This window comes from Rutidosis leptorrhynchoides, chromosome 5, assembly GCF_046630445.1.
Source record: "Rutidosis leptorrhynchoides isolate AG116_Rl617_1_P2 chromosome 5, CSIRO_AGI_Rlap_v1, whole genome shotgun sequence".
Classification (NCBI taxonomy): Eukaryota; Viridiplantae; Streptophyta; class Magnoliopsida; order Asterales; family Asteraceae; genus Rutidosis; species Rutidosis leptorrhynchoides.
Window position 1 is genome coordinate 80,924,573 of NC_092337.1, and position 14,723 is coordinate 80,939,295.

The 14,723-nt window shown below is 33.9% G+C and overlaps 2 protein-coding genes across 2 annotated transcripts; one reads left to right on the forward strand and one right to left on the reverse strand.

Moving 5' to 3' along the window:
• The first annotated feature begins 5,203 nt into the window (after positions 1–5,203).
• On the forward strand, positions 5,204–8,159 carry LOC139848780 (uncharacterized). Its single transcript, XM_071838478.1, has 3 exons — positions 5,204–5,984; positions 6,677–7,571; positions 7,640–8,159. The coding sequence occupies exons 1-3, from the start codon at positions 5,204–5,206 to the stop codon at positions 8,157–8,159; spliced, it is 2,196 nt and encodes a 731-aa protein (XP_071694579.1).
• Positions 8,160–9,574: 1,415 nt separating this feature from the next.
• Positions 9,575–10,195, reverse strand: LOC139848782 (uncharacterized). The gene is made up of 2 exons (XM_071838479.1): positions 10,023–10,195; positions 9,575–9,869 (listed from the first exon to the last, which is right to left on the reverse strand). Exons 1-2 carry the CDS (start codon positions 10,193–10,195, stop codon positions 9,575–9,577), a joined length of 468 nt encoding a protein of 155 aa, XP_071694580.1.
• Positions 10,196–14,723: the final 4,528 nt, after the last annotated feature.

Consider the following 14,723-nt stretch of genomic DNA (forward strand, 5'->3'; position numbering starts at 1 on the left):
TCATAAAGGTGCGTCTAATATTTATTTTTAATTTCAAGTAATCTATACGGAGTATTAAGATTTAACTCATCAAAGTAAAAATATTTTTAATAAATCTAAACTTTACATAACTTAATTATGGACCAATATTTAATTCCAACTTCTCATAAGTTCGAGTTTAAACTTGTTTAATATCGTTCATAAAAAATGACCTGTCATTCGAGCTCGATCCCAACTAAAAATTAAATATTTTTAAAATTGATAAAATAGATTCTAAATATATTTTTAATAAAGCTAAAATTGATACAACCTATTTTCGGATCATTGTTTATTCTAAAATCACGTAAGTTTCTTTTTAACTCATTTACTATCAATCGAATAACAATTGAGCGTTACCGTGCGTTTACTAAATAACTTCGAAACCATATACTTGTGTATTCTACATACTTTATTTACATATAGATACTTTTTATGTATTATTATTATTTAAAAAAAATTATTTTAACAATTACAATATATAATATTTCATTTTATTTATTACCATTTTATATTATCAACTATGTAATACTTATATCATAATTGAATTTTTAATATCTATATATTTTTATATATTTCAATATACATATAATATTTACAACAATGGTTCGTGAATCGTCAGAAATAGTCAAAGGTCAAATGAATATATATGAAAACAGTTCAAAATTTTCGAGATTCAACCTAACAGACTTTGCTTATCGTGTCGAAACCATATAAAGATCAAGTTTAAATTTGATCGTAAATTTCCGGGTCGTCACAATTCGCACTTATTATTCTACCTCTTTTAAAATGAAACAAATTATTCTGCCTCTTTTATTTTAACATCAAACTATCATCAATACAATTCTTAAATCATTTTTATATATACAAAACATCAAAATTAGTATCACTTAATTTGAAAGCTAAAACTAATTATTGCTACCGGTTTCATATAGCACATCCAAGCACCCACTGAGTTAAAAGAGAAATTGCAGGACACTTACAGGACCTAAAAACGATGCTCAGTTACATTAGGATTTACCCAAATAGATACTAAGGAAATCGATCAGGCACAACTTATTAAAAGTGTATGCTTTTACTACCTATTAATAAAACATCCAACAAAATATATACAAAATAAAAGGAATATAGTTTTCAATATTAGTCAGCATTCTGTAAATATGCATCAACACAATAAATATAGTAACCATGTCAAACACAAATGAAGGAGATAAAATATAGAAATATAGAATGAGAATGGATACAAACCTGACACTTTACATAACGTGCCTACTTTGTTCCATTTGATTTTGGCCAGTGGAACAAAACACCTACAATAAAACAAATTGCAGCCTCTACTCAACACTAAATAGTAACTATGACAAACTTCACTTTTTAAACGGTTATAAATTTATAATATCTAACTAATAAAAGACTACTTACATCATCTTAGTGCATTAACAATCTCAATAAAAGAAATGTCCAACTGAACCGAATCATCTTTACTATAATGTTTTAACCAATCCAAATACAAAATACAATGAAACTAAACTTTCCATGAGCTATATACAACACAGAAATGAACCGGTTTTCCATCAATTGCTAAAGTAATCAGACACCAATGGCAATAAAAATAAAAATAAAAAATAAAGAATCACCTCATTTCTGTTGTAGCAACCTTTTGGAGAATGTCGTGTTTTGGGATTGCTGTTAGATCATCGGCACTGATAATCTTATACCAATAACCTTAATCATACTAAGATTTTCATCAGCATTTCTAGTTAGCAGCTGCATTCCACCTGAAACCATAATGACATGATAAAAATTAAGTAGATATCAAATGTCAAATGCCATCATCAAATTAAAATTTTCAACAACATAAATAAAAAGTCATCAATTGGATTTCGTCCCAAAACCATAATCACAGTCTAAAAAATGGACGAAGTGATGTCGGTTTCATGGTTTCGGTATATAAAAAACTGAACGAAAGTCAATTTGAGCATAACTCTAATGCATCACTGTTGAGTCCCCAAAATAATTAAGGATTTAATTATGACAAAACTGTAATTTATTTACACTAAAATGTTATGTGCAGCCAGCACAAGTTTGTTTATGTTGTTTATGTACAGTCAGCTAATATAGCTGTGTCGAGTGTGTAGTATGCTGGCTGTTCTACCAGCACAAGGTAGAATGTATTCTTCGAATCAGCACAGGATGAGTACTCAGCTAATTAAGAATATCAAGTGACTCAGCATATGAAGAACCAGTAGATCTGGATAGCAGCATACAAAACAAGAAAACCATGCTCCATTACAAGCATGGTAGTTTCCAAGAGTGGTCTACATCAACGCACTATTCAACAGAAGTCAAAGACAAAGTTGAACAGAAAAGGACAGGAGTCGGCGGCTGACAAGTGACCTTACAAGACCACGTGGGAATGCAGAAGTGGAACGCATGTGCAGACATGTGTTATACTTTATTCATACCTAGGGAACACAACATTCCATTTGTTTAAATCAAATGGTAATGCCAAACCGAATTGGTGTGTTCCTGGAAATAGCTACCTAAGAGGAAAGAATGAGAGCACGCCTTCTGACACAATTGTCCCCACAAGTACAAGGCATCCAATGTACTAGTGGACAATAGATTAATTACACGGACAATAGGACTACTATATATTGTTGTATTCACTGTTGTATCAACTAGTGGTGTGGGTTTTCATTATTTAGAGTCCTAAACGTGTAATAGCTTTTAGTTTACCTCTTAGCTATAATCTAGGTATTCTGTATCAATCAACTATCATTCCGCCAAGGATAGTTGTAATTCTTTGTGATTCAATCAATAAAGAATAACCGTTGAAAATTACATGCGACTTTATCTAATTTGCATGCTTGAATACATAATCGAGTTTAACTGTTTAGTTAATTGAAAAGTAATTGTATTCACCCCCCTCTACAATACTCCTGTTGTTATTAAGGGACCAACAATCACTTACAGTTCAACATCTATAGAAAGCTTAAAGAAACAAACCATTACACATCAATGGAACAATCAACCTAACCCATTTTCCCATGAAACCAAAAAAATGACCCAAAGGTTACTTTGACCCATTACTGACCTTAGTATTGTGTCAAACATTTACATCAACTCACCATGTCGATCGGAATGAACTTTTGAGGTTTCTTTTGTCCTTCTGTCACAAATCAAGTATAAACAACAACAAAAGAAAGACTATAATTAGTAAGTTTAAATAACGAAGAACCCTGACTATAATTTACGGTGAACTTTGACTGTTACAAACCACATTCAAAAATTACAAGGTTCGACTCGTCCTGATTCAATCAGCCCATTTGCCATCGATACTTTTGATATCTAAGCATAGCTTAGCCTACTAAAATTATATATAAAATAACTATAGCTAAATTTGAACTACTTTCAACCCGTTTAACCTATTACACCCGTCTTTCAAGTTCCCATTCAACCAAATTTGTTTAGTTGACCACATTGGAGATAAACAACCTGCAACAACAATAACATAGTCATGTTTTATATTGTGTGGCAGCAAATAACCTGCATAAAAAAATACTCAGGCGTATGAAACTTTTGTAATTCAGGTAACAAAAAATGCCAATGCTTAATAGCAATCATGATTGTAACTGATGTTGAATGTTTACCGAAAATTCAAACATTATATGAATCACATAACAAAATGTGGTATGAATTAAATTATTTGTTCATTTGATTAGCATAACAACGAAATTAAGTAAAGTAATACAAATTTTTATTCAGCAGAGTTTTAAAAAATCAATACATAAAAAAATCACTTTCAATGTCTTTAATCTAATGCAGGTTACGATTTAAAAAAAAAACAAAAACAAATCGACAGTAGGTTAAGATCGATTGTGTTTGTTAACGTGTGGATTTAGAAACCAATAAAACGTGATAAACATACCTTAAAAGAGTCGTCAGGTTCTTGATTCTCCGGACTCGATGTTTGTTAATGAAGATAAAATCGTCCGAGAACCCTAATTAGGGTTGCAGTGCATGAGATGAAAGACGGATCACAATTCTTTCGAGTGATTTCCCCTTCCAGCATTTAGATGTCCACAATTCTTCCGAGTGATATTTTTCGGGTATTTGATTGCGTATTATAAACCCTAATTTTGAACGACCCCAATTAAAGTTTTGAATGATTTTAAAATTGGATGATAACTGCTCCCAAAAATATTGAGGACATTGAGGAGAATTATACTGTTAACCTTAATAAATCGCTAATTGAGGACACGCGTCAGATTTAAAAAATTAGGGATTTATTTAATTCAAAATTAGGAGAAAATTAGGATTAGTGAGGCTGGATACCAGGCTGACACGTGTCTGAATTATGCATGAGATTTATAAAGATAAAAGATAAAAGATACTTAGAAAGTTAGAAAGTACTCCGTATCATCGTGACGACTTTTACATTATTTATTAATCTGTATAATATAAAGTTGATTCTTGAAAATTTGAGAAATGGTTACTGTTAACAATATTAAAGATAGTTTTGGAGATCAAGTAAAATAAAAGCTTGGAGAGCAAGATTAGGTTTCCTATAGTTTAGAAACTTTCCTTATATTGTATCGTATTATAAATATTGATTAATGATAAACCCTAAGGGTGTGGAGAATTATTTTCTTATATGGTATCAGCCTAACTTCTCTATCCTATCCTCATGATCCTCTAAAATACGTACCCTTCTTTTTTTTTTCTCTTTTCTTCTTCGGCCGTTCTTTATTTTCGATCACCGTAAATCTTGAATGATAAACAATTAAGCCCAGATTGTCTTTTATTATTTTATTCTGTCACCGCTCGATATTTATTCACTTTTGCATATTGAGCTACCTAGTAGCTTGCTTATTGACATCCATTAGCAGCTACTTTCTCCTCCACGTGTAGCCCACTTAATATTGAGCTACTTTCTAGCGTGCTTGTTAACAATAACAAAATTAAATTACGGAGCAATAGTTTTTGGTCTGATGTTTTTCCGTCGACTTACGGAACAAGTTGTTTATGTTTAACGTACAACTTGTTTATGAAGAAGTAGCCAAGCGTATACTTGCCTCAAAGAAATTTTATTTGGTGATTGTCGCAAATTTACACAATTTTTTTGTACAGAGTTAATTTGCACGCGTTCGTTATTGTTGTGAGCTTCTTTATTTGCTGATCTTCCATGGATGCTTTTATTGGTCGATCCTTTTTCACCCGAACCTTCTCAAATAACAACCATGGAAGAGGTCGTCGCAACAATAATCATTATTCTTTCTCAACTGGTCAAGGTCGTCGTGCCCCTCATTGTCAACTCTGCAGAACTAATGGACATTATGCGTCTGTTTGCCCTAAGTTACCAACCTGTGCTCGTCAGGTCCATGTTGTGAATCCGGCACATGCGTTTCATTCCGGTTGCCATATTACAAATAACCCACATGTTTGGTGTGTGGACTCTGGTGCTACAACTCACATGACACCATCATCTTCTATCTTGGATTCTCATACTCCATACACAGGTACTGATAAAGTAACTATAGGTGATGGTACGAATCTGGCCATTACTCATCATGGTTTTACTACTCTTTCTAACGATATCAAGTTGCTTGATGTACTTGTGGTACCTTTTATTACTAAAAATCTGCTTTCGGTGAGCAAACTTACTAATGATAATCCAGTGGACATTTTATTCTCAAATGAGTCGTTTTTAATTCAGAACAGGAACACAAAAGCGGTTCTTGCTACAGGTAGAAAGCAACACGAGTTATATGTACTTGAGCGAGGGCAAAAGGCATTTATTTCAAACTTATATACTCGCAATTTACATGGATCATATCAGCTTTGGCATCGTCGACTAGGGCATTTCAATTTTGATGTTATTTCCTTACTGAATAAGTTAGGAAACTTGACGGTTACATCTATTTTACCGACACCACGTTTATGTTCAACATGTCAACTTTCTAAAAGTAAGCGTTTAGCTTTTGATATCAATAAAAAATGATCGTCTAGTGTTTTAGACTTAGTTCATTGTGATCTATGGGGTCCGGCACCTGTTACTTCTACACATGGTTGACGATTTACTTGGTTCTATCTGCTTAAAAATAAGACCGAGTTTTATGATATATTTGTTGCTTTTATGAAGCTAGATTAAGACCTTTCAAAGTGATGGAGGTACTGAGTTCGTAAATCATCGGGTTCGCACACTGCTTCTTGATAATGGCACTCATCACCGAATGTCTTGCCCAAACACCCCTCAATAAAACGGGCGTGTTGAACATAAGCATCGACATATTTCTGAGACTGGACTTGCTATGTTATTTCACGTGAATGCCCCTGCTTCTTTGTGGACAGACGCTATTGCTATTGCTATATATATTATTAACCGTCTACCCTCACTTGGGTTGAAATCTAAGAGCCCGTATGAGTTATTGTTTTCTATAACTCCAACTTACAGCAATTTTCGAAGATTTGGCTGTCGGGTTTTTCCGTATCTTCGCGACTACTCTCCTCATAAATTAGCACCTCGCAGCACCGCATGTATTTTTTGGGATATAGTCCTCAATATAAAGGTTACCGTTGCCTTGACAATGCCACTGGTCGCATCTACATCACCCATCATGCTCAATTTGATGAAGAAGTATTTCTTTTTCTGGAGTAGTGCCAGTTGCCGATCTTGCATCATTGGCATTCTCAAATTATGATGATACACAGGTCTCCTTCCCGGTCTCTTCTCATCCTACTGATATTCCTTCATCACGGCCATTATCATCATCAAGAGCATCTGCTTATGATTTTTCTACTTCAACTAAGCTATCTGATGTTCCTTTGTCATCAGGAAGTAATGACGATGATAAATGTAATGCTCCTCCATCTGCTTCCTTTGAACTTTCATCATCTCCTAAATGCAAATTGTGTGATGAAGCTCATTCGGATATTAATTGTGACACTCCACCACCTACAGAACCTGTCCCACCATCACCACAACCTGCTACTTCAATGCCTACCCGATGTGCTATAACTTCTACTCATCCTATGGTTACACGTGCGAAATCTGGTATTTTCAAGCCTCGACATATTGTTGATATTGCTCAGTTGACGCACACTCCTCTTCATCATGCGTTACTTGCTGCCAAGCAACCTCGAGGGTTCAAATCAGCTTCAAAGGATCCCGCATGGTTGAGTGCAATGCGTGATGAGATGGAAGCCTTGTCGCGAAATCATACTTGGGAGCTTGTTCCTCGACCCAAGCAATCGAACGTGGTAGGCTCCAAGTGGGTTTTTCATACAAAATATAATTCAGATGGTTTTGTTGATCGCTTAAAAGCTCGTTTAGTTGCTCAAGGATTTACACAATTACCAGGCATTGACTATTCGGAAACCTTTAGCCCCATGGTGAAATCATCCACTGTTCGCATCGTACTTTCACTCGCCACTCTCAACAAATGGCCTCTTCATCAACTTGATGTGAAAAATGCATTCTTAAATGGTTATCTTACAGAGAATGTTCTTATGGAGCAGCCCCGGGTTTCGTTGATTCACGTTTTCCATCTCATGTGTGTAAGTTAAAGAAAGCACTTTATGGTCTTAAACAAGCTTCACGTGCTTGGTTTGAATGTCTCAGCAAGTTTCTCATTCAACAAGGGTTCTCATGTAGTCAAGCCGATCCATCCTTATTTGTTTACAAGAAAGGCTCATGTCTACTTTATCTTCTCGTTTACGTGGACGACATTATCCTAACTGGTAATAATCGTGATCTTATTATAAAGTTCATCTCTCGACTTAATGTTGAATTCGCTATTAAAGATCTTGGACGTCTAAGCTATTTTCTTGGACTTGAAGTTACCTACACGGATTCTGGATTGTTTCTCAGTCAGACAAAATATGCACATGATATTTTGACTCGTGCCAAGATGCTTGAATCTAAACCGATTGCTACTCCATTGGAAACTTTTGAGGTTATCACATCTACAGGTGTTCCTTTTAATGATCATACGCTCTATCGTTCTCTTGTCGGAGCATTGCAATATTTAACTATTACTCGCCCCGACATCTCATATGCCGTTAATCAGGTTAGCCAGTTTCTACAGGCCCCTACGATTGCTCACTTTAATGTCGTGAAGCGTATTCTTCGATATGTTTAAGGAATGATTACGTTTGGACTTAACTTCACACATTCTCCTCCGCCACTTCTTCTTGGATATTCCGATGAGGATTGGGCTCGTTGTATTGAAACACGACGTTCTACTTATGGCTACTCTATTTTTCTTGGTGGCAATCTTGTCTCATGGAGTGCTAAGAAACAGCCTACGGTGTCACGGTCTAGTTGTGAATCCGAATATCGTGCTCTTGCTAATACTGCTGCTGAAGTTATTTGGATCACTCATCTCCTCCGTGAGCTTCATGTGTTACCACCTGATCGACCTACGATTTTGTGTGACAATAAAAGTGCTTTGTTCTTCAGTCAAAATTCGGTTTCTCACAAACGGTCGAAGCACATCGACATTGATTACGATTTTGTTCGTGAACTTGTTTCTTCAGGCAAGTTGTATACCAAGTATGTTCCTACTACTCTCCAACTTGCGGATATTTTTACCAAGAGTCTTCCTCGACCATTGTTCGAGACTTTTCGTGCCAACCTTCAAGTTGGTCCACCACCTCTTCGATTGGGGGGGGGGGGGGGGGGGGGTTAACAATATTAAAGATAGTTTTGGAGATCAAGTAAAATAAAAGCTTGGAGAGCAAGATTAGGTTTCCTATAGTTTAGAAACTTTCCTTATATTGTATCATTGTATGTATTATAAATATTGATCAATGATAGACCCTAAGGGTGTGTAGAATTATTTTCTTATAGTTACCAATTTTGACCTTCCATGGTTTCCAATTTTGACCAACTTCAATATCCAGAAATAAAAGTCAAATTACGTCATGTCCCCACACAGAAAAACCAGATACACCATCACTGACCTCAAAGAAGATTAACGGTGATCCCAAATTTGTGTAGAAACACAATTAAGAAACATGGAAAATTATCCAAGGCAAAATAATATACTAATTTTAGTAACTACTACTATAAGATAAGATTACTTCATCAGTTCCAAATTCGCAAATTAAAGTCTTGTCAAGTGAGCTAGAAACAAGCAAGTGGGGTCCTCCGGAGCAGCTAGCTGCACGGATTGGAAAATGTGTAAAATTTAGCTAAGACCATTTGTAGTGGGAGTTGGTGTTGTGAGTTCGTGTTGTGCACTTTTTGCATTTTTTTTTTTTTTATGACTAGGACGTGTTGTGTTGTTGCGTGGAGTAGTGGTGGTGTTGTGAGTTGGTGTTGTGTTAGTGGAATGCTGATGTGGCATTTAATTTTGAATTTTTCTGTTTTATTTATTTATTTTATTTTATTTTTATTATTAATATGATTAATGTCGTTGTTTGCACCAGCCATACCAAAGAATGCATGCCATATTAACAAATCTTGAAAAGTCACTGCTTCAAGCATAATACATGGGCCTTTTTGATCACCTCGAGTATATTGTCCTTGCCAAGCAATTGGACAATTTTTCCATTACCAATGTATACAATCTATACTACCGAGCATACCCGGTAGACCATGTTTTTGTTCGTGAAAATTATAAAGTGGGGCAGTATCATCGGCGGTTGGTTTTCTCAAATACACGGGAGCAAACAAATGAAATACGCATCTACAAAAATTATCTAGACATAAAGCAGCCATTTTCTCACCAATTTTTATATATTCGTCAAACATATCTGGTGTAGTTCCATACGCCATTTGACGTATGGCCGCGGTGCACTTTTGTAGGATCGTCAAACTTTGACGACCAACTGCGTCTGGACGTTCCCTAAAATACAAAAAATAATCGGGAATATTTGTACTATTAAAGTTAGATATACCTTCGATGATTCGAAGAAATAATTCACGACTCATTCGAAAATGTCGTTTGAATTTTTTTTCCGGATACAAGGGTGTCTCCGAAAAATAATCATTGCATAACCTCATAGCCGCATCTTCACGATCCCTTGCAATATAACCCCGTGTTCGAGGGACTCGTGAACTACTCGCTTCTCTCTCCACCTCTTCTTCCGTTAAATTCTTAATAAAATTAACCACCTTTTCATCATCGGAATCATCAATGATAAAATCGAACATTTTGCATGCATTTTCCATTGTTTGTGATTAAATAATAGAAATATAGAAAGAAAGATTATTTGTGTATGTAAAATGAATAATAGAGTATGTATATATATAGATAAATATAAAAATAAATATTTTTTTTTTTTATTTCCAACGGCTCAATTTCACAAACTAATAGGATTTCGTCACGTCACCCAAACGGCCGTTGGGGTAGCCGTTGCACCCAGCAAAACGCGGCCAAAACGCGGCCAAAAAACGCGGCGATACGGCGGGGGCCCGACGTTTTGGTGCTGCCACGTCGGTGCCAACGCAGTTGGTGGCCTCCCGATACAAACGGTCTAAGAGACTATCATCAATCAATACCAACCATTTTTTTGTTGTTGCTAAAATAACGATAACATATAACCATGATTATAAAAGATGCGAGTCGGGGACGTGTCGGCCAGCCTAAAAAATGACGCGTTAGACGCAACGGGGACGCAACGGGCGTTGACTAACGTTGACTTTTTAAAATAGTTTTATTAAATATATATTTATATATAATATTATATAGATCGAATCTTAAAATATAAACTATATTTACAATAACATGAACAATTTACAAATAAAAAAAAAAAATTGACCGACTTTGACTGACTTTGACCGACTTGGACCGACTTTTTCCGAATTTGACAGACTTTTTCCGACTTTGACCAAATTTTTACCTTTGACCGACTTTTTAGCAACAACGCATCGGCCTTGCCTAAAAAACGAGTCTTCAAAAAATCGGTCATCAATCGATGAAATAGACAAATAAAAATTACAATCGATCCAACTGCAAACCAAGGCTCGGAAGCAATAAACATTCTCAAAAAACTAAACAAATAACCTAAGCTAACTAAACTGGAGCCTTGATCAACCAAACTACTAAAACGAATACGGTAGACAATCGAACAAAAAAACCACAACTAAAAATCAACAAACATATAAATGAACCGAAATCGCCCATAAAATACCTGACAACCGCTTTATCTTTACCTTTCAGATTCTTTATGATCGGCTTAACGACCACACCATCAACCTTTAAACGATTATATTTCTTGCCTCCTCGATTTTCAATCGCATATGATGAAACCTTTGTCGAGGCGTTACTAATCCGAACACCTGGTACGGGAGTAGGAAGCGAGCCCTCCTTCGCAAGACTTTCAAAAAATCCAAGGTTCTGATCCACTTTAAATAACTCGGGACCGTTGTTGTCAGAAACTCCACACTCATCTTCTTCCGGAAGCGCGAACTCGTTAGCATCATCATTCGACTCGTATTCATCCCGAAGCACAAACGAACCGTTGTCTATCTTCATCTTTGACTTGCCATGTTTTTGCACGAGGACACGGTTGACGAAAATTATCCGTGCTTGCAGAAATCAATTCCATTAAATTAGTATTGTGATTTGTAAAATAGTTGCAAGTGTGGATTGGGTAAAAGAGGATAATTTGATGCTAAATGGAGTATCATTTAATTTGATATTTTTATGAATGGCAATAAACTAGTATCTGATAATTATTTTAGATGAACAATTCAAATGATATAAATTTATGATATGAAACTTTTAAATAAATAAATAAAATAATATATAATTGTTTAATAAATGTTCTTCTAAATACTCCGTATAATTTAAGAGGGTATTGAAAGAAAATGAAGATGATTAATGGCTATGAGCCTATGAGATAACTTAAAAGCCGAATTATTCCATTAAGTAGTAAAAATACAATCCATATAATTTAAAGGTTCTTGTTGGTATATGAATCCCCAGCCGTTATTTGTTTTTATGTTTAATACATTTCGGTTATGTAATAATGTTTACTCGAAACTATTGATTATATTTGTGTTTGTGCGTACTTAATTTATTAGATGATCAATATGTTAAACTGAACACAGTCGAATAGACACTCGACCGACTGTGTCAGTCAGACGACCGAGTGTACACAGACACTCGACCGAGTGTGTCTGTGTTCACTATATATACGGGTTTAGACTTCTTTGATGAGGTTACTTGAAAGGACCCGTTCATATACATTATAAACGATTCACAATAGTTGATTACATTGCGAGGTATTTGACCTCTATATGATACGTTTTACAAACATTGCATTCGTTTTTAAAAGACAAACTTTCTTTACATCAAAAATTGACGGCATGCATAACTATAATTGACTTAATATTAATCTTGATGAACTCAACGACTCGAATGCAACATCTTTCAAAGTATGTCATGAATGACTCCAAGTAATATCCTTAAAATGAGCTAACGCACAGCGGAAGATTTCTTTAATACCTGAGAATAAACATGCTTTAAAGTGTCAACCAAAAGGTTGGTGAGTTCATTAGTTTATCATAATCAATCATTTCCGTAATAGTAATAGACCACAAGATTTCAGTTTTCATAAATATCCGTACACTCGCAAGTGTATAAAAGTATTCTATAAGTTGTAGGCACTCGGTAACAAGCCTTAACGTTCATGTTTTACCCTCTGAAGTACACCAGATCAGGTGTGTTTAAAATAACCTCGAAGTACTAAAGCATCCCATAGTCAGGATGGGGTTTGTCAGGCCCAATAGATCTATCTTTAGGATTCGCGCCTACCGTACATAGACAAATAGTTTAATGTTACCAAGCTAAGGGTATATTTCTGGTTTAAACCCACATAGAATTAGTTTTAGTACTTGTGCCTATTTCGTAAAACATTTATAAAACAGCGCATGTATTCTCAGCCCAAAAATATATATTGCAAAAGCAATTAAAAAGTGAGCAAATGAAACTCACAATACTATATTTCGTAGCAATTATGTATATGACGGCACTGAACAAGTGCAGGGTTTGTCTCGGATTCACGAACGTATCAATATTGTGATTCAATATTGCAGGAAAGTACATAGACGCAACGAAAATGATAAACGTTAGGTTGACCTGACGAGCAATACCCTCGAACAATACCCATAACCTCCATAGCTATAACCCATAATTTCCTTAGCTCTATCCCGTTTGAAAACTTATTTTGAAATCGTCTGAATATAACTCCGTCGTAGTATTTTATGTATACTAATAATATCTTGAAATAATACTAATTAAATATATATATGTAATTCGATTGAGAGAGTTTAGAGAAATATATTTTCAAGTTTCTATGAAATAATGAAACATATTGAATTCTATTTATAATAGATTTTTGAATTATTAAAGTGAATTATTAAAGTATGAATTATTAAAGTGAATTATTAAAGTATGAATTATTAAATTGAATTATTAAAGTATGAATTATTAAAGTATGAATTATTAAAGTGAATTATTAAAGTGATGTATTAAAGTATGAATTATTAAAGTGAATTATTAAAGTATGAATTATTAAAGTGAATTATTAAAGTATGAATTATTAAAGTTAAAGTAAAGTAAAAGTAAAGTAAAGGTAAAGTTATAGTATAGTAAAAGTATAAAACTATGTACGTATAATACGCGTATTAATTTAAATCGTTATATATATATATATATATATATATATATATATATATATATATATATATATATATATATATATATATATTTAATAAAATAAAATATAAATATCGTTATCTTTATCATACTGGTTAAGTAATGAGTTGTCAAAAGTGGTTCTAGATATTTATCAAAGTTATATACGTTTTAATAATAAAGTTCTTTTTAAACTGAAAACGTTTTTGTACGTTTGAAACTAAATCGAGTACTTATAAATTTGGTTTTCCAAAATTAATTATATTCCAAATCATCATTTAAAAAGGTTTTATCTATATCGTAAAACATTTTCAATATTATGAAAACTAATCATTATTTTACCAAAAGACACGAGACAATCATTGTAAAGCATGCATTGAAAGTTAAGCAGGAATCTCCACTAACTTTTGTCTAATTCTCGTTAATGAAACTTTTGTTCTTACTTGTAAATCACATTACCAAATATTCCGAATACCGCTAAAAAGAAATGATTTCTCAAATCAACGTGGACCTCATAACAGAGACTCGTAATCATAATTCAATGTATCTGATAATTTAATCATATGATATTATCTTTTAATTCCATCGATAAACATATTGAAACAAATACTTTTATGTAAAGTATTTTATATCTAATACTTTGTTAATGTTTTCAATTAATAAGTATATATTATATATACATATCAGTATACACATAAATGTTCGTGAATCGTTGAGCATAGTCAAAGGGTAATTGATTACATGAATATATATTTCAAAACTTTCGAGACTCAATATTACAGATTTTGCTTATCATGTCGGAAACATATAAAGATTAAAGTTTAAATTTGATCGGAAATTTCCGGATCATCACAGTACCTACCCGTTAAAGAAATTTCGTCCCGAAATTTGATCGAGGTCGTCATGGCTAACTATAAAAATGTTTTCATGGCGAATATGAGTTGAAAATAGAGTTTCATCATCATTGAGTAATATAGATAAAGCAATTTGATTATACGAAGAGTATAAGTGAAGCTATCGCAAGAGAGTGAAATGAGTAAATGTAGAATCTTTTTA

Coding starts and splice junctions, on each gene's coding strand:
- LOC139848780 (XM_071838478.1), top strand. CDS start 5,204: ATGGATGCTTTTATTGGTCGATCCTTTTTCACCCGAACCTTCTCAAAT. Junction 5,985..6,676: donor AACATGTCAACTTTCTAAAA/GTAAGCGTTTAG, acceptor TTTCTGGAGTAG/TGCCAGTTGCCGATCTTGCA. Junction 7,572..7,639: donor ATTCACGTTTTCCATCTCAT/GTGTGTAAGTTA, acceptor TGAATGTCTCAG/CAAGTTTCTCATTCAACAAG.
- LOC139848782 (XM_071838479.1), bottom strand. CDS start 10,195: ATGGAAAATGCATGCAAAATGTTCGATTTTATCATTGATGATTCCGAT. Junction 9,870..10,022: donor CGTGAAGATGCGGCTATGAG/GTTATGCAATGA, acceptor TTTGTATTTTAG/GGAACGTCCAGACGCAGTTG.